Genomic DNA, 20,402 nt, shown 5'->3' with positions numbered 1-20,402 from the left:
AAGACCATGTCGGAGGTGCTTTACAGGGCCACCAAGTATATGAACGCTGAAGACGCACTATTAGCCCGAGAAGATAGACCCAGGAAAAGAGACAGACAAGAGGATCCCCGACAGGACCAGGGGCGGAAAAAAGGAAGGATGGGAGATCGAAGGGAGGAGAGACGTCCAAAACCCATGGGCGCAAGGTTCACAAGTTTCACCCCGTTGACCGCTCCGATAGACCAAGTCCTAATGCAGATTAAGGACGAAGGATCCCTGACGTTTCCGGGAAAGCTGAAGAGTGATCCCAACAAAAGGTCTAGAGACAAATATTGTCGCTTCCATCGCGACCATGGTCACGACACGGCCGATTGCTACGACTTGAAGCAACAAATCGAAGCCCTTATCCGACAAGGGAAACTGAAGAAGTTCATCAGTAAGGAGAGAACGGATCAACCCACACAAGAACAACACCCCCGTCGAGAAAACGAGCGACCAAGACCCCCATTAGGGGACATAAGGATGATAATTGGAGGAACATTCGCGGCCGGATCGTCGAAAAAGGCTCGCAAAACATACCTTCGGATGGTACAGAATGTCCAGTTGGCAGGTACAGTGCCAAAGATGGCAAGAAGGGAAGGCCCCATTATCGGGTTCTCGGAAGAGGATGCAAGACGCCTACACCATCCACACGACGATGTCCTCGTCGTCAGCTTGCGGGCAGGCGACTACAATATGCACCGAGTGTTGGTCGACAACGGTAGTTCAGTCGACATCTTGTACTATCCGGCTTTCCAACAAATGAGGATTGACAGGGAGCAGCTAATACCGACAAACGCCCCGCTCGTTGGTTTCGGAGGGAGTAGAATATTCCCTTTGGGCGCAGTCACGTTATCGGTGACAGTAGGAGATTACCCCCAACAAGTCACCAAGGACGTAACGTTCTTGGTGGTCGATTGCTCGTCAGCCTACAATGCTATTATTGGACGACCCACGCTCAACTCGTGGAAGGCGGCAACATCAACTTACCACCTAATGATCAAGTTCCCAACGGAGTATGGGGTAGGAGAGCTACACGGAAATCAAATTGCCGCACGAGAATGCTACGTAGCTATGATGGAGGTGGAAGACCAGATCCAGGCCTTGAACATAGAAGAACACCGAACGACGGCAGAACCTACAGAGAAGCTAGAGGAGATAACTCTCGACAGTTCCAATCCAGACCGAACCACCAAGATCGGAACGCTTGCCAAACCCGCAATCCGTCAAGAGCTCGTAGCTTTCTTGAGAAGCAATAAGGATGTGTTCACCTGGAGCCATGACGATATGCCAGGAATCGATCCCTCGGTCATGGTACATAAGTTGAATGTGTTGCCCTCGTTTCCACTCGTCCGACAAAAGAAGAGAGTATTCGCCCCGGAACGAGACCAAGCAATAGCGGAAAAGGTCCGCAAACTCCAAGAGGCAAGCTTCATCAGGGAAGTCTACTACCCCGATTGGCTGGCGAATGTGGTAATGGTGAAGAAAACGAGCGGCAAATGGCGGATGTGCGTGGACTTCACCGATCTTAACAAAGCATGCCCCAAAGATAGCTATCCCCTTCCAAGGGTCGACATCCTAGTAGACTCGACGGCTCAACACCAATTGCTAAGCTTCATGGATGCTTTCTCGGGTTATAACCAGATCCGCATGCACGAGGACGATCAGGAGAAGACTTCGTTTGTAACCAGTCAAGGACTCTTCTGTTACAAAGTAATGCCATTCGGCCTGAAGAATGCAGGGGTAACATACCAGAGACTAATGAACAAGATGTTCGCACAGCAAATCGGGAGGAATGTCCAAGTCTATGTCGACGACATGCTGGTGAAGAGCCGGAAGGAGGAAGACCACTTGGAAGATCTCAAGGAAACATTCGGCACGCTTCGATCCTACAACATGAAACTCAATCCGGGAAAGTGCGCATTCGGTGTAACGGCAGGCAAATTCCTAGGATTCATGGTATCTCAAAGGGGGATTGAAGCTAACCCGGACAAAATCCGAGCCATAATGGAGATGGCCCCCCCGAGAAATGTGAAGGAAGTACAGAGCCTTAACGGCAAGGTAGCGGCATTGAATAGATTCGTGTCGAGAGCGACGGACAAGTGTTTACCCTTCTTTCGAACATTGAAAAAGTCATTCGAGTGGACGGACGAGTGTCAGCGAGCCTTCGAGGAGTTAAAAACCTATCTATCTTCACCACCTCTACTAAGCCCCTCGCAACCAGGTGAAGAACTCTTCCTCTATTTGGCTGTCTCCCCGGTGGCCGTCAGCGCGGCCTTAATCAGAGAGGAGGACAGGGCACAGAAGCCCGTGTACTACGCCAGCAGGGCGCTCCGCGGTGCCGAGGAAAGATACCAACCTATGGAGAAACTCGCTTTTGCGTTGGTCACGGCGGCTCGCAAGCTCAAGCCCTACTTTCAAGCCCATACCGTGAACGTAATGACCGACAAGCCCTTGCGAAGGGCACTGAGTAATCCTGAAGCCGCGGGTCGACTGACGCTGTGGGCAATAGAATTGAGTGAGTTTGACATCAAGTACCGTCCACGTGTGGCCATTAAAGGACAAGCTGTAGCCGACTTCATAGCAGAGTTTACGCGTGACGAGGACAAGGGGCAGAAGAACCCCCCCAGTGGAACATCTACACCGACGGATCATCCAATAAGCGAGTTGGAGGAGCCGGCATAGTATTGCTGTCACCTGAAGGAGACAAGATTGAATGTATGGTCCGTCTCGACTTCCCCATTACCAACAATGAAGCAGAATACGAAGCGGTGGCAGCAAGACTCGACCTAGCCAAAGCCGCCGGAGCTGAAAGTGTGGTCGTGTATTGCGACTCTCAAGTCGTGACCAATCAAGTAAACGGAGATTATGAATGCAAAGGGGAAAGGTTGAAGAGATATCTTGATCAAGTAAGGGCGAGAGTCGACGGGCTAAAAGCAATGTTCGTCCAGATCCCCAGGGGAGAAAATGAGCTCGCCGATCGGCTAGCCAAAGCCGCTTCAGCAGAACATATGATGACACCGGGTAATGTACTTTCCTTTGTTCAAATCTTTCCACTAATAGACCCCGACAACATGCAGGAGATACGCTCCGAAAGAAACTGGACTACGCAGATAACTTCATACTTAAAGGACGGGATATTGCCAGAAGAGAAGGAGGCAGCGAGAAAGCTAAAAGTCCAAGCGGCAAGGTTCGTCTTGATAAAAGACATTCTTTACAAGAGAGGTTTCTCCCGTCCTTATCTAAGATGTCTCGGGGTTGAAGAGGCAAATTACGTAATGAGGGAAGTACACGAAGGAATATGCGGGAACCATTCCGGATCGCGCTCGTTAGTGCACAAACTGGTACGAGCTGGGTATTACTGGCCAACCATGCAGAAGGATGCCGAGTTTTACGTTAAAAGCTGCGACAAATGCCAAAGGTTCAACAATTTCATCGGACAACCAGCTGAGGAGCTAACCCCTATAACGGCTCCATGGTCGTTCGCTCAGTGGGGACTAGATATCATGGGACCTTTCCCAACGGCGGTAAGGCAGCTGAAGTTCTTGGTAGTGGGTATTGACTACTTCACAAAATGGGTAGAGGCGGAAGCCTTGGCCACCATTACAGAAAAAAACATTAGAAGTTTTGTCTGGCGGTGCATCGTATGCAGGTTCGGTATTCCAAGAGTTCTTGTCTCAGATAACGGGAGGCAGTTCGACAACGGCCACTTCCGGGATTTCTGCACTCAGCTAGGAATAAAAAACCACTACTCATCACCCGCCCATCCTCAAGCTAATGGCCAGGTTGAAGTCATGAACCGATCCCTGTTAAAGATTATCAAGACTCGGCTCGAGGGGGCAAAGGGCATATGGCCCGAAGAATTGCCGAGCATACTATGGGCATACAGGACAACGGCGAGGACTCCGACAAGAGAGACGCCATTTCGACTGACATACGGGAGCGAGGCGGTCATCCCAGCAGAAGTTGGACTCACAAGTTACATGGTTCACAACCATGACGAATGCAGGAATGACGAATCCCTGAGGCTACAGCTGGACCTGATAGATGAGGTTAGGTCGGTGGCGGAGCAAAGGATCGCTAGGTACAAGGATCGCATGTCCAGACATTACAACACCCGGGTCCGACACAGAAACTTCCAAGTTGGAGACCTCGTACTCAGGAAGGTCATGGGTGCAACTAAAGACCCTGCACAGGGAAAACTCGGCCCCAACTGGGAAGGACCTTATAGAGTTACGTCATGGAAAAGGAAAGGAACGTACCACCTGGAGACAACAGATGGAGAGAAGCTGCCACATCCATGGAATGCCGAGCATTTGAGGAAATACTACCAGTAGTAGTGAAACGGCAACCAGTTTTTGTTTGAGCTTTTTATAAGTTTCTCTTTTAACTGTCTTTTTGCTACAATTTTGTTGTGCCCTTTTTAAGCCCAAAGGGGGCAGGCACTTTTTCCTTTACGCATTTCTATAATCAGATATTACTTTGATCTTCTACTTGGATGTCATTATAATTGTCTACAAAATTAACGGAAACTAAATAAAGTCCACAAGATGGACGGATACAAATGCAGTCCACAAGATGGACGGATCATTCTACGGGGATGATAAGATACCACAGGAATAATCATTCAAGTCCACAAGATGGACGGATATAAATGCAGTCCACAAGATGGACGGATCGCCCTACAAGGACGATCGCCCTCAATCCACAAAATTGACGGACACAAAATGTCCACAAGATGGACGGATCACCCTACAAGGACGGTCACTGTCAGTCCATAAAATGGACAGACCCAAAATAAAGTCCACAAGATGGACGGATCATCCTACAAGGATAGTAGCCAAAATCCACAAGATGGACGGACCATCCCACAGGGATGATGACTCAAGTCCACAAGGTGGACGGATACAATCGAAAGTCCACAAGACGGACGGATCATCCTACAAGGACGATCACTGTGAGTCCTTAAATGGACGGACATAAAATAAAGTCCACAAGGCCGACGGGCCATCCCACAGGGATGATGACATCCTACAGGGATGATAACTCAAGTCCACAAGGTGGACGAAAATAATGGAAGAACATGCAAGCGAAGTGGACGGACCACTGACTACGTTATAATTTTTTACAAGTCCATTAAATAGGCATTACATTTAAAAAGTGATGTACAACGCCACAAAGTGGACGGGTCCTCATAATGAACCTCTAAAAATAGACGGAAAAGGAAAATCCTCACGGATGTAAATGCTCAATCAACACAAGATAACAAGTCTGCAATGTGGACGGAGTATCACAGATAAACAAATATTCTCACAAAAATCCTTCCTCAAGAAGGAGGACGGACCTTTAAACAAAGTACCAAACAATGATAGAAAGCATATATGAACATTAAGCCAAAAGCCCCAAAGGCAAGTGTTTAATACAATTAAAGAGGACGGATTGTTCTGAAATGTAAATAAAAAAAAAAAAAAAAAAAAAAAAAAAAAAAAAAAAAAGAGGACGGATTGTTCTCAAAATAAATTACATAGACATTAATCTTTCTTTTGTTCAGCGACTTGGACATCCTTCGACGGGACGGACTCTCCATCTCCTTGAGCAGTGTCTTCGCCAAAGAGGTCCTCCGTATTTTCGGAGGCGACGGGGAGGGCAGAAGTCTGGGCTTGGTCCTCAAGTTTGACCATTGACAAATCCAGCTCTGGATAGGCCTTCTTGACCTGACGGAGAGAATCATCGAAGCCTTGAAGGAAAGAATCTGACAGCTCGCCCAAGCAGGACTCTGAGCTTCGGTACTCCTCGACGGCTACCTCTTTCACATGACGGATCTCTTCCTTGAGTTCTTTGATCTCCGCCTCCTTTTTCTCTATGACCGTCAACGCAGAGACCGTCTTCTCCTCCAGCTCCTTCCTTGTCTTCTCAGAAAGCTCTAGCTTCTTCTCCATCTTGGACTTCCATTTATGGAGTTGTCCGAGCTCTTCCTCCGTCTGCTCCGCCTTCGCGCGCACCCGATCCAAGGTACTCTCACGGTTGAGACACCGGTCCAGTAGTCCCTTCATCATGACCAAGGACTGCGAATAGAAAAGAGCCCGTCACATAATGTAAATAACAAAGAAAAAGGAAAACAAACTTATTTGACGGACATAACCAACCTGAGCAACGGCAAAGAGGCCCGTCTCCCCCATAGCCTCCGTCGAGTGGTTTCCAAGATCTTCATAGTCTTCCGCCGTGATGATGGACGACAGCTTCTCCAATGCATACTTGGAGTCGTCGCGGAGAAGGGAAGGAGGTCTCTCTTGCTTACCGTCTGGGGCCGTCATCAATCCTTTACCCGTCCCCTGCTTAGCTGGGGTAACGGTCTTGTTACCCTCAGCCATTAAACCAACCACAGGTTCAAGAGAGACCTTTGGTTGCTTAAATGGACGGTCGAATTTTGATGTCGGTTTCCTCTTAGGGGCTGAAGCCGACACCTTAGGTACCACCTCGCCGGATTCCCTCTTCTTGACGGCTTGGGATTTGATCAAAGCTCTCCTTTTTGCGTCTTCCATCTCTGCAAATTATGACGGATGAAATTAAAACTAAGTGAATTCAGTTAAATGGCAAAGTAAAGTTGACGGGCTTACGTCTGTGAACTCGCTCGTCGTATCTAATCGCCTCTTGGGTGGGCTCAGGACCGTCGCAGTACCAATGTATGGTCCTCGGGTTCACTAACTTAGCCCAAGTCCTTTCCTCCGGCGTAGTTTTTCTGCAAATCTTTTCAAGGAAACTAAATTCCTCAAGGCTGACTTGTGAGCGCCGTCGACCTGCAGAGAAAGACGGTCAAGATATACACATAAAGATGGACGGATACGAAAAGCATTACAAAATTAAGACGGATGCATACACGATTGATTTATCACTGCCCAGGTTGTGTTGACAGGCATGTACTCCGTCTCCCCTGGACGGCTCATCCATCTGTCACCCTCCAGGAAGAAATAGCGACTCTTCCAGTCTCTATTTGAGTCTGGGGTCTCAAAGATCACCTTCAACAAGGGGCTCCGACTAACAAAACTATACATCCCCCTTGATCCAGAAATCTCGTCTAGACGGTAACAGTGAAGAAATTCACGGACCGTCAGTTTCCTTTCCCTATCCGACATTGCACCGTAAAGAATCTCCATGGCTATGAAGACCCTCCAGGCGTTAGGGGATATCTGGGTGACGGACAACCCCAGATAATGCAAAAGTTCCCTATGAAGTGTAGAAAGCGGGAATCGAAGTCCAGCTTTCAATGCCTGCTCGTACACTCCGACACCGTCTACCCCTTCATAGTAATACTTCTCCGACGCATATGGCAGACGGATAGAAACGTAATCCGGGATTTGGAAGTTGGTTCTGAAAGTGCTGAAATGTTTCTCCCGGATGACGGATGTAAACCTATGCACCGTCCACTCTGGCAACATGATGAACTGCCTTAGTCCATCAGCACCTACAACGGACTCCAGTGCTTGATCCCCGTCGTCCTCAGAACCCTCTATTTCAACTATCTCCACATCCTCTTTTGTTGAGGATGAAGAAGAGGCAGACGGACTCCTATCTTCGCCGGAGCTCTCTTGGTCTTTATGACCGGACGGGTATACATCCTCGTATTCCGTCCCATCACGAACCACCGACTGGTTACTTGACGCACTAGACATTTCCTACAATTGACGATAAAACCTAAGACCGACGGGTTTGAAAGTATTGACGGGTATGGAAAGCCTAACAACAATGCATGGACGGAAATGTAACTTAATTATAGTATATTAGAAGTACTTACCACACTTAGCAGAGGAGAGGTGACGGTTGGGTTAATCAGTAGATGCTCGTCCTCGACGGATTGCTCTGACAAGGTTGACGGCTTCGCTCTGACAAACGATTTCTGATTGAAAATTGAAAAATGAGAGAGTGAGGCGCCTTATATATATAGGAGATGCACGGAAGACGAAGCGACGCTTCGATCCTATACAACGGCCATTCGGAGTGTGACACGTGGCATGCTTAATAAATGCTGACAACCTGTCAGTATGCACCAACAGATTTGTACCCATCATGTAACCGTCAACTTGATGAATCTTCCTCTGACGGGTTGATCCATCTGGAGCCGTCATCCTATCTTGCATGAATCCGTTATAAAATGCCCGTCATACTCATACGTAAGGATCGTCACCCCATTGATCCTCTGACCTAAAAGGTGACGGACCATTGGGGTGAAGGGGGCAACTGAAGATGATAAAATATAAAGCTTGATGGGCCTATCTTAATGGGCCTGACGGATTGGAACTGGTGGGCCTGTATAAAGATGATCCCCTGCGCTTCGAAGGCCCATTGCTGACAGACATAGTAAGGGCCCATGATCCGAAGTCCATATCGCCTAGAAAAGCCTTAAGATCCAAAAATGGAAATCCTTGCTCACCACGCTCAGAGGAATTTGTATTAGAGTCCCACATGGGAAAGATTTGGAAACCAAGAAGAAAAGTCAACCCTTTGTCACTATAAAAGGCCTACCACCCTCAGAAATCGAGGTACGCTTTAATTGACCCTCTCTAACGCTCTAAGTAAAACAAAAGAATTCTAACTTGACCGTCGGAGAGCTTTTGGCCGGCACCACACCGGTGCTCTCTGAAGGACTTCTTTCGATTGCTTCTGTCGTGCAGGTTCGTTTCGAGTCGCGAGTACGGTGTGACCCATTGGTGACAATTTTCGACGTCATCAAATATTGACCCTAAAGTCTGAATTTATTCGAAAATTTACAATTAAAAAAAAAAAAAAGATATTTGGGAAAAAATCCACAGAGAGTCAATACTGGTCAACTGCCAATTAATGACGGTCAATAGTCAAACCGTGATGAGAGAGGAATTGTCTTTGGAGTTTCGAGAGTTTTTAATGTTGCAAAGCTTATTTGTAATGATTTGTTAACTAAAATGTTTTTGGAAACCTTTTTATGTTCTGTTGGACGGCTTTTCAACCAATAAGAAAACTTTATCCACCTAAATAAGAGGAAACAAAAGACCTAGCCATAGCCCATCTCCATATCGAGGATTATATTATATTCAAAAAAGAATATAACAAAAAAAAAAAAAAAAATTAATGTCAGCAGATTTGATTCTAAAAAAAAAAAATGTCAGCAAAAGTGAGATATATATATATATATATATTCATGAATCAGGTAATTCCATTTTGATATTTTCATAGAGCTTCCCTAAGCCTCCACAACCACTTCTACTGTTCCTAAAAATTTAACAGAATTTTAACTAGCATACCATGATGTAGTTCAATCCAAGTATATTATGATATATTCTCTTAGTTAATTATATGCTTCATGGTTAATAAAAGAATCTTATCATTTGAAATTCATGGAAATTACCTATTTTGTAGATTCAGATCCCAACCGGAGCTTAATGCGTTTCCGGTGATTAGTAAAGGCTTTTTTTAAAAGTTTCTATTTGTTTTCGTACAACAATGGGCTCACATCATAAAAAAACTGGCAAAACTTTTAGTCCCATTTCATCCTTACATTTGATAATCTTGGCAAGCTTATCCTAGCAACACGTAAAAGATGCATATTTTTTTTGAGAGAACGATGATAGCGAACTTTGATTCTTCAATTGCTTTGAAGAGCTTAGATATATGTTCTCCTTTCTTGAGTTCTTCTTCATCCCTAAAAGTAATAATCCCCTTTCATTTCAAAGCAAACATATAGATGGTCAGTAAAATTAGTATGGGTATCCTCACCCCTAGAACTAAGAAATGCATCGTATTTTGGCTGACGTGTTGAAGAAGAAGATGGTGACGGTGATGACTCTCTTTTACGCTTCACTAAAGCTGTTGGAAATTCAGATAAAAGAAGTTCAACCAATTAAAAATGAAGAAAAATATATAATTAAATTAGGGAAGAAGAAAACGATGCGAAGTGGGATTTTAATTTCAGGCAGGGAGTGAAAGAATAATAATAATAAAAAGAGAGGATTTTGCGTTAAAACTTAAAAGTGAGAACTTACCCATTTGTGAGAAGGAATTACAGCAGCGATGGCCTCCAAAACCAAATCCTCCTGAAAACACTCCTGTTTTTGCCTCTTCTTTTTTTCTTTTTCTTTTTTCGCAAAGAAGAGACGGCTGAAAATTATTTAACTACAGGAAACGAGACAAAGATAAATTAATAGATTAAAAAAATTGCTAGGGAATTTAAGAACTCTTATAAAAACTCTAATCTTAGAAAGCGAACTTTTGTTTGTTGCTTACTCATTCATTTCATAGGTAACGAGAAGAAGAAAGCAATTTGACATGGATATTTCATTTCAAGAAAGAAAAAATGAAAGGGATGAGTATGTGTGAAAATGGACAACTTACAGATTTGGAAATTGAAATTAGAGTAGAGTAGTAGTGATTGATTGTAATGCTCGAAACCCAGTTGAAACAAAGGCTGTTTAATAAAGGAATGGAATCTGTTCTTTATTTCTCCGTGTGCGACCACAACTTCAATATCCCCGGTTTTAAGTCAAGTCAAGTCAACACTCTTCCTCGGCCAGCCTCATATGCCATTTCCCGCTACTATTTTTTTTTTTTTTCCTTTGCGCGTGTCTTTTGGCGTGGCACAAAAGTATTTGATTTGATTTTTTTTTTTTGGTTAAACAACGCAGACTATTAAAAAGCTAAGGAACAATAAATCTGTTACAAACGTAGCTAGCTTTGTCCATTGCTAGCGGATCAACCATCACAGGCAGTGGATTATACAAAAAATGATAGTATAGAGGTCAGCCCCATCTTTAGCACAAAAGTATTTGATTACATCACTTTCTTACTCCTTCACTTTATTGCTTTTTTTTTTTTTTTTTTTAATAATCATTTGTTAAATCGATAAAAAAAGTGATAGTACATAGATACAGTATTTTCATGGTAACCAGTTATTAGTTAACTATGAAGTCCTGTTTAAATTTCCTTGAATTCAATTAGATGTGGTGAGCGATTACCGCATATGAGAAATTTCCATATCTACAAGAAAGTTTCTTCCTTAGTCTCCTCGATCAGAGAATTGAAGAAGAAAAAAATAAAAATAAAAACTTTTTATTTAGCTAAAATTTTATGGTAAAATATAAAAATTATCATCAAATTTCGTCATACTATTAAAATTCTCAGTACAAAGGTCACATAAAGCCATTTGAAAATTTATTTGCTCTTGCTTTCATCCCCATCTCTTTTATTTATTTATCAAAAACTTCATTTTTCATTTCTAATTGTTATTTATTTATTTAAAAAAATTTAATTGTAATTTGTCTATTATGGCTTATTCATACACTTTATATATATATATATATATATATATATATATATATATATATATATATATTTATTTATTTATATAAATATATTGAGTAGATACGTGATTTCACATTAAATGATAATGAAAATAGTGAATGATTATTATAATATAATTTGATCTTGTTTTGTTTTGTTTTTTTTTTTTTTTTTTGGGAAAAGGATCTTGTTTTGTTTTGAAAGTGTAATAGAAATTCCATTAATGAATACGAGCAAAGTCAAAATACAAAGCACCTAACTTAGGTTTTTAAATTAAATGGTGTACAGTGTACTTTATATTATATTTCATACTTAATGAATCTATTTTTTCTCCTATTTGTGTGTGGTTTCTCAATTTTACAGCTACCTTTCAATTAAGTCAACCGCATTTTTACTTCTTTAGTTTAGTCAAGCACTTTTTTTCAATCCCCCAGTTTCTTACTCATTTGCTTTATTATTATTATTATTATTTAAATCTACAGAGGAAGAAAAAGTACAAACCAATAAAGTTGATGATTTTTAGACCCCTTAAAATATAATTGGATTAACATAGTTAATTAGCCAAGTTGTTACTGAGTCCAATTTAACAAATCTAGGTTATCACAATAATAACAATCATATCATGCATAACAACGGAAAATAAATAACACAAAGATATGATCACCTAGAAAATCAAACCGGTAAAAACCTAGGGAGGATTTAACCTAGCTATCTTCAAGGTAAACCTGAATCCACTATCTTGAAAGAATCGAAGTTCATACAATATGACTTACAAGTCCCCACGCTTGACTTCTTATTGTTACCCACCAGTAGAACTTACTGACACAACCACGTGCAAACTCTGAATCCACGGACTCTTTTTTTTTTTGATTCACCACCAGATACAAGCACACCTGCTTGTGTTTCTTTAAGCTTCAGTGGTAGCAACTGAGTTAATCATCAAGGTGTAGATAATATCTCATTCTTGAAAACCCTAAGTTTGTGTAAAGGAAAACTTTTCTAGATCTCACAAGAGATTTACACAAATAGCAATATGAGCAACACTAAAATGTGGCTAGGGTTTGTCTTTTATACTTAGGACAAATTAGAAAATTCTAAACGTTTTTAAACAAACTAGGGCTAAGTTGGAATTCTGCAGAAAAATGCACTCTGCCTGAGATTTGATCGATCGAGCCTGAGTTTCGATCGATCGAGGCAGGCTGAAATGCATAGTAACTTCTGCATCAGCTCGATTCCAACTTTACATAAAAGATACAACTTTGAGCAAGTCTAAACACTACTAAACATATTGTTTTGATAATGGTTTGCTAACAATATACATTAGAGTTCTAAATACATAAAAACCTAAGTCTTTAGAACCTAACAAACTCCCCATTTGGCAATCCGTGACAAAACACAACTAGAAGCTCAAAGTTTACAAAGAAAAGCCCTTTACAGAACAAATGCTCATAAACCAAACTCAATCCTAACTATTATCCATCAGTTGCAAGTGTAAACAGCAGCTCAATTGAATCAACCTGTATATTTCCTGAAACACTAAACAAAATGCATAACCGCATGTGTGGAAAATACAAGTAAACAAATTTAATTCTTGATTTCAAACAATACACAATAAAGACATATATCAATGAATAACTCATAAATATAAATCAATAAGTAGTTGAAAACAAGAAACATATAAAGCAATAAAAGTAACTCCCCCTAACAAGCATATCCCAACAAAAGTACGGCAAGAATTAAAAAGGATAAAATACAATGTGAAGAACTTAGATACAATCTAAACTTCACAAGCTTCAACCAACAAAAATACTCTCCCCCTGAAGACAAAACTCTACAAGAGCTCAAATCAAATCAAATATGTACTCCCCCTTTTTGTGACGGAATGCCAAAGGGCAATCAAAATCCATCATCAAAAGGGAGGTGGCGGTGAAGATCGTCTGAACTGTGCCAACTCTGCACGCAAAGCACGGATCTCATCGGGCACGTCCACCAAAATCTGTTCATGAGCCGCCTAAACGGTCAAGATATGATCCAACGTACGTCAAATGTCCGAATCATCCGAAGTAGTCGATGGAGGAACATCAGCATCAGCAACAGCATCAGCACCTATAGAAAAGGGAGGAAGGGGAACAGCACCAGATGACGCACCTCTAGGACGCGAAGGATCAACTCTCAAGTGAGCAACCATCTGCCTAAGAAAGGTGGCACCTATGGGAGCAACAACATGAACAGGCTCACCGGAAGGAAAACCATCTAGACCAAGAAACAACAAAATCCTATGAATGAAAATAGGATGGATAAGCGCATGCCCTACGACAGAACTCCTATGAACCTCATTCAAAGAACGAAGGAACAGATGAGGGAAACTAATAGACACACCAGAAACAAAAGCATACAAAAACACACATCGCTCTGGAGGGATGGTGTGGAGATGAGAAATAGGCCACAAAGAATGACACGCTATCCTAAAGAAAATATAGGTAGTCTCGGTAAGCTCAGCAGACGTGATCTGAGGATCAGAACCCCACTGGATAGAAGACCCAGTGATGTATAACATGACAACATTTAAGGGTAGAGACTCATCATAGGGATAGTCTGGCTTTCGAACAACCGAAACTCGAAGAGCTTCAGTCACTATTCGAGAAGTAATGGTGAACTCAACACCTCGTATCCAACTCCTAACAAGAGTGTTGGAATCATAGACGTGGCAAGAGAGATTCGAGAAGAACTCTATAATCAAGGTGGTCGGGAGTGAATGATCTATCTCTAAGAGGGACAACCAACCTCTAGACTCAGCCCTAATGGCCGGATCAATCTCATCTAAAATCATAGAACGCTTAGCCCAAATCTTACGGTTACTATTCAATTTCTCAAAGGCCTTTCTGCTTTTGTCATCCCTAAACACCTCACTCCTAGAGGGGGACCTAGAAGAAGTGGAAGGGGTCCTATGGGCTCTAGTTTTCCTAGGCACAGCGCTAGGATAAGGACCAAGACACAAAGCAAAAGAAAACAAAAAAACCAAGGGCAGACTGCAAGTTATCACAAAAAAAAATATTGAGCAAAAATCTATATGATGCATGAACAAATTAAATGTAGTGATGCATGACCTAATGCAGTGCAATTAAGTTCAAAATTAGTTCAAGTTCACAAATTTGGCTTGAGCATAGAGTATCTAACAAAAATACCAAAATTTTGAAAAACCACTTGATCAATTTGTAAGAAATTGATGAATTGATCATCATCATACAAGATAGATTTCAGAAAATAATGACCAATTACATCAATTCAACAAGCCAATTTCATCAATTGAACCAATTTGAACAAAAAGCCCCAATTCGGATTCAAAACAAACCCTAGAATTTTTCATCAAATTAGATCGTGAATATATCATTGTAGCACCAAAAGCCATTGATCAAATTCATAAAACAAGGCTTGATGAATCAAAAATCCCAAATAGAGCATAGTTCAAAAATTACCCAAAAACCATGAGATTTATGCATGAAAATGTGAAAAACAATGCAAAAGGAACGGTAAAATAGACATACTAGCTTAGGGAGAGAGAATCCTTGCAAAAAGAATGGACGAAAACGACAAAAATTTGTGATTTAGCCTTGACCAAGTCGTATGGAGAGAGAAAAAGTAAAGAACTTTTTGAAAAAGTGTTTGACTGAACTGAAAATCAGATTTTAAAAAACTTCCCATACGATTTTTGATTAATCAAAGTATTAGGTTCAATCGATTGAAACAAACAAAGGCTCATGAAAATTTTTAAAACCAGTTTCGATTGATCGAAAAACAGACTCGATCAATCGAAACAGACAGAGACACACAAAATTTTGAGAAATAAACACAGTTTTTGAAAAAGTTTTAGAAACATCCCAAAGCATTGAAATTAAGGAACAAAATGCATGAGTATGTGATGATATGATTTTCAAAAACAAGAATCAGAGCCCAATTTTCCCAAATTAAAAATTTCTTACATTCTTCAAAAATTTTCAAGCATCAAATCAGTTTTGCACAGAACTCAAAGTATTTGCAAACTTGGTTGGTCAGATCAAAAACACACACAATAACATGTACAATGTTTAGCAAAGAGTAACTCGTGTAGAGTGTGCAGCTAGCAAAAATTTAAGATACATGTGAGGTGATATGTAAGTAGCAATCAATCACAAAATCTACAAAATTCATCATATAGAATTTAAAAGAGACTATCACCTAAAGAGTTATATCATATAACTCCCACATCTCCTAGAACATAAGCTTGCAATCATGTAAGTTTCTTGAATTTTGCCTCATAATATACATACCAATTTTAATTTATTCAGAAACTTATTAAAAAGCCAGGATAATGTACACACCAATTTTAATTATGTGATTTGGCATCAAGCCTAATAGTACACACCAATTTTAAGCATTAAGCAATTAAACCGAGGCTACACCTTATGTTCTTTTTGTGCATGTGCTACACTTTCTTGAGCACAAAATCTTACGATATGCATTAAGGTGTTCACGATTGGCTAGTGAACAGTGGTAAGCTGGTTATTTATACCTTTCTCTAAAAGATCAAGTTTGACAGTCAAAAAACATGTGACTTCAAGATCAAGACAAAGTGATCAAAACCATAAACATCTTTCCTACACAACATGCACTACAAAGTTTCAACTAGTAAAGTGCAATAAGTAAGCTTATCAAGGCTAAAAAAGGTACACAATACATGTTATGTGAAAATAAATTGACCAACCTTGTTCTCAAAAACCAAGAAACTAGCGCAAAACACAATTTACTTCCTTTTTCATCCCCCCCCCCCCCCCTTTTTTTTTTAATTAAAAAAAATTAGAATGAAATGCATGAATGTGATGCAATACAAAACCTAGAAACCAAAAAAAAAAAAAACACAAAACACAAAACCAAAAAACAATGGTCACAAAGGGTAGAGTAATGAAGCACAAGAACCACGTCAGAAAGACTCAATTAGTTCGAGTCTTTTGCATCTAAAACCTTTTAGATGCACCATGAGCATTGGAGTTCTTATTCACATGGGAATGATTACCAACTCCAGGATTGGAATAGAGGTTTAAAACCTTTACTAATTCACCAATGAGTACCATTGGATCTTGTGCTTGAGGCACAGGTACTTTTGGTTTGTTTGCTCTCTTTGCAGCTTACAGCTTGTAAAAGTTTGGACAAATGTGTCTAGACTTTCCACAAAAATGACAAACTCATGTAGGTTTATCATGTGACTTATCCTTAGACAGGGTAGGCTTCTTAGGTTTAGATTCTTTTAGATCAACCCTAATCTTCCTAGATGATGAAACTTCTATGGGTTTGACAACCTCACTCACAGGGGGTTTGACAGTTTCACACACAATCTCGCTTACAGAAGGTTCAGAAGAAGATGAAGGGACAAAGTTTGTGGAATGGGGAGTAGACACAGAGATGCTTTCAACAAAACCTAATCCAGATTTGTCAAAAGGAGACTTTTGAACACTCAACATTTGATCAAGTTTAGAACTAGCAGATCTAGCAATAGATAAATCAAGTTCCAAAGATTTAACTTTATCAAGCAATAGCATATTCTCAGTTTTCACATTGTTCAAAAGTTCATTTGCATCAAACAATTTTACAAGCAAATTCTTCTTATCAAGCTCAAGAGATTCAATTTTCTTCTGGCCAAGTTCAACATTCATAGCATCCTTTGCAGCAATTTTGCAAAGTTTATTGTAGGCCTCTTGAAGATCTGTATCCTCAGAGAGTTCCCCATTAAAAGGGTTCTCTTCAGCAAATATGCTCTCATTTACTACAATAGTAGCAGTGAAAGCAATGAAATTTCTATTCTCGTCACAATTAGACTCATCATCAAAAACTTCACCATCACAAAAGGTTACAACCATAACCTTATCTTTAGACTTCAAATAGGTAGGACATTCAGATTTCATGTGACCATACCCTTGACATCCAAAACACTGAGAACCCATAGAATTATTTGAAAATTGACCTACTTTTTCTCTAGATTTATCATTATTGTTAACCTTAGTGGGATCATTCTTCCTAAAATTTCTAGGTTCAGCAGTGTTCATACCTCTTGCCTTTCTGTTACTATTTTTGAGAAAGTTTCTAAAGTTCTTGGTAAGGTAAGCAATCTCTATAGCAGAGAGCTCATCATCAAATCCACCAACCTCAACATCATCAACTGACTTAAGAGCCATTGATTTGGATTTGTTTGTTTTGGGTAAGTCCAACTCATAAGATTGAAGTGATCCTACAAGTTCATCAACAAGGATGGAGTACACATACTTGCTTTCAATGATGGCGGTCACCTTGGGTCTAAAGTCTTCAGCTAACGATCTAAGAATCTTCCTAACAATTTTAAGTTGATCATAGATTTCACCCAAGTTAAAAGCAGAATTAACAATATCATTGAGTCTAGCATAGAATTCATTAAAAGATTCATCATTAGGCATCCTAATGCTTTCAAATTTAGAAGTTAACTGTTGCAATTCGTTGATTTTGACAGCTTTTGTGCCTTTATGCACAGTCTGAAGGATATTCCAAGCAGTATGAGCAACCTCAACATTAGAGATTCTCTTAAATTCCTCCATAGAAACAGCGTTAAAGATAGCATTCATAGCCTTGCTATTGAACGCGGCTGCTTCTTTTTGAGAAGTTTGCCACTCACTAACAGGAGTAGTGGGCTTCTCCCATCCGTATTCAACGGAGTTCCAGACTCTCTCATCAATCGATTTCAGGAATGCTTTTATCCTTACTTTCCAATAAGCATAATTATTCCCATCAAAGTGAGGAGGAATAATAAGAGAGTGTCCGTGTTCCATGACAACAGGGGTCAAGGATCAGCTCAGTGATCAAAAGATCAACAACAAGAAAGCAACCTGCTCTGATACCACTTAATGGTTTTTAGACCCCTTAAAACATAATTGGATTAACCTAGTTAATTAGCCAAGTTGTTACTTAGTCCAATTTAACAAATCTAGGTTATCACAATCACAACAATCATATCATGCATAGCAGCGGAAAATAAATAATACAAAGATATGATCACCCAGGAAACCAAACTGGTAAAAACCTGGGGATGATTTAACCTAGCTATCCTCAAGGTAAACCTGAATCCACTATCTTGAAATAATCAAAGTTCATACAATAAGACTTACAAGCCCCCACACTCGACTTCTTATTGCTACCTACTAGTAAAACTTACTAACACGACCACGTGCAAACTCCGAATCTACGTACTCCTTCTTTCTTGGATTCACCACTAGATACAAGCACACCTGCTTGTGTTTCTTTAAACTTAAATAGCAGCAACTGAGTTGATCATCAAGGTGTAGATAATATCTCATCCTTGAAAACCCTAAGTTTGTGTAAAGGAAAGCTCATCTAGATCTCACAAGAGATTTACACAATAGCAATATGAGCAATACTAAAACGTGGTTAGGGTTTGCCTTTTATACTTATGACAAATTAGAAAACCCTAAACGTTTTTAAACAAACTAGGGCTGAGTTGGAATTCTGCAGAAAAACGCATTCTGCCCGAGATTCGATCGATCGAGCCTAAGCTTCGATCGATCGAGCCAGGCCGAAATGCATAGTAACTTCTGCATCAGCTCGATTCCAACTTTACATAAAAGATATAACTTTGAGTAAGTCTAAACACTACTAAACATATTGTTTTGATCATAGTTTGCCAACAATACACATTAGAGTTCTAAATACATAAAAATCTAAGTCTTTAGAACCTAAAAAAAGTGTTCCTCTTGTGATATCTTTTTAAAGAAAAACAGAGATTCTGGTGTGGATGCATCCATTCCACATCACGTGATGGTAAGAGTAATATCACATGTACTATTTGGGTGAAGCTATCATAGTGGGAATAACATATTTGTTGAAATGCCACTGCTCGAATTGTCTTGAAATTTGGATTTATTGTTAGATACTATCAAATTTTTAAAAAAATTCAATTTCCTTTATAGGCATAAACAAACATCATTTAATACAATTTGAAAATTCTATTGCTCTTCCTTCTCCATCTTAAACAGTTATTTTTCTATCACTAGCTACTAGATATTCTTTCATGCATATAATTGGCATAACACAATTTGATTCCTTCTACATTGCAAATTTTTGGTTTTTATGAATATATAATTTATGTGATTATTTAACATACCAATTTTTTTCTCAAATAATGTATGATCTTACGATTCACGATCCAATCCTATAGTCCACGATCTCACCTACCTTCCACGATCTTATGTAGGATCCCGATTTTGATAACTTTGTTGATGAGAGAAAGAGAGGGATAAAGAAATTGAATGGTTGATAGGCTAGTGGAGAGGGAGGTGAATGTTTTGGAAATTGGATGTGAGTAATATATATATTAATATATATATATATATATATATATATATATGCATATATTCGTGTCAGAACAAGATAGGACGAGACAGGCAAGATGGTGTAAACAGAATTTACTCATGTCATATCAAAAAATTATGTGGGGGCAAAATAGTGCTGATTGGACCGGAAATTTTGCAATCCCTCAAAACACTTAACAAGAAAATTTCACTTCTACAAGGGTAGGTGAGAAAAAAGAACCTTATTATTAACCGACCTAGCTATATTGTCTTCCCTAAAGTTTGCGTATTAGGTCAATCTTTGTCGGACCGCAGTCAAAGAGTGAAACCTTAATGGCACCGGCATTCTAGCATCATTACCCCACAAAACCCAGGGAATTGCACTCATATATGGACACTTTTCAATTGGATTATTTGCCACTTAATTTTGGTCAAAAGCAAAATTATGTCTTTATTTGCAATATTAAAACTAAGCTAATTTACTCCTTTGTTAGTCAATAAGAAAATCTATGTGAAACCTCTTTTTGTATATGTTGCAGCTGTTTACCTCTCTCTTAAGCTAATGTTTGTCGCTTTATTAGTACAATATTCTAATCAAATCAAGGTTTTAATACAATAATTTGACACAACATTAGACCCCTCATCCCCTGTCCCATGAAGCTGGATGGATGGTTCTTTAATCCTAAGCCCCTAGATTCTAAAACCCAGTTT

At 40.1% G+C, this 20,402-nt stretch overlaps 2 protein-coding genes and 1 long non-coding RNA gene across 4 annotated transcripts in view; all 3 read right to left on the bottom strand.

Annotated features, from left to right (window-relative positions):
- LOC126698143 (uncharacterized) overlaps positions 1–20,402 on the bottom strand; it is a 45,719-nt gene that overhangs the window by 7,290 nt on the left and 18,027 nt on the right. The gene's annotated exons all lie outside the window — the stretch shown is intronic.
- Positions 5,364–6,947, bottom strand: LOC126698140 (uncharacterized). Of its 2 annotated transcripts, XM_050395162.1 has the most exons (3): positions 6,636–6,947; positions 6,165–6,562; positions 5,364–6,083 (listed from the first exon to the last, which is right to left on the bottom strand). In XM_050395162.1, the coding sequence occupies exons 2-3, from the start codon at positions 6,558–6,560 to the stop codon at positions 5,550–5,552; spliced, it is 930 nt and encodes a 309-aa protein (XP_050251119.1). In that variant the 5' UTR covers positions 6,561–6,562; positions 6,636–6,947; the 3' UTR covers positions 5,364–5,549. The 2 variants fall into 2 exon arrangements, with proteins under 2 accessions (XP_050251119.1, XP_050251118.1); XM_050395161.1 differs by having other exon boundaries at positions 6,165–6,947.
- On the bottom strand, positions 9,507–10,496 carry LOC126698144 (uncharacterized). Its single transcript, XR_007646396.1, has 3 exons — positions 10,381–10,496; positions 10,032–10,161; positions 9,507–9,855 (listed from the first exon to the last, which is right to left on the bottom strand). It is a non-coding gene; the product is annotated as an uncharacterized LOC126698144 (long non-coding RNA).

Source organism: Quercus robur, chromosome 9 (genome assembly GCF_932294415.1).
Source record: "Quercus robur chromosome 9, dhQueRobu3.1, whole genome shotgun sequence".
NCBI lineage: Eukaryota > Viridiplantae > Streptophyta > Magnoliopsida > Fagales > Fagaceae > Quercus > Quercus robur.
Note: the sequence above shows the minus strand (reverse complement) of the source record. Positions and strands in the feature narration are given on the sequence as shown.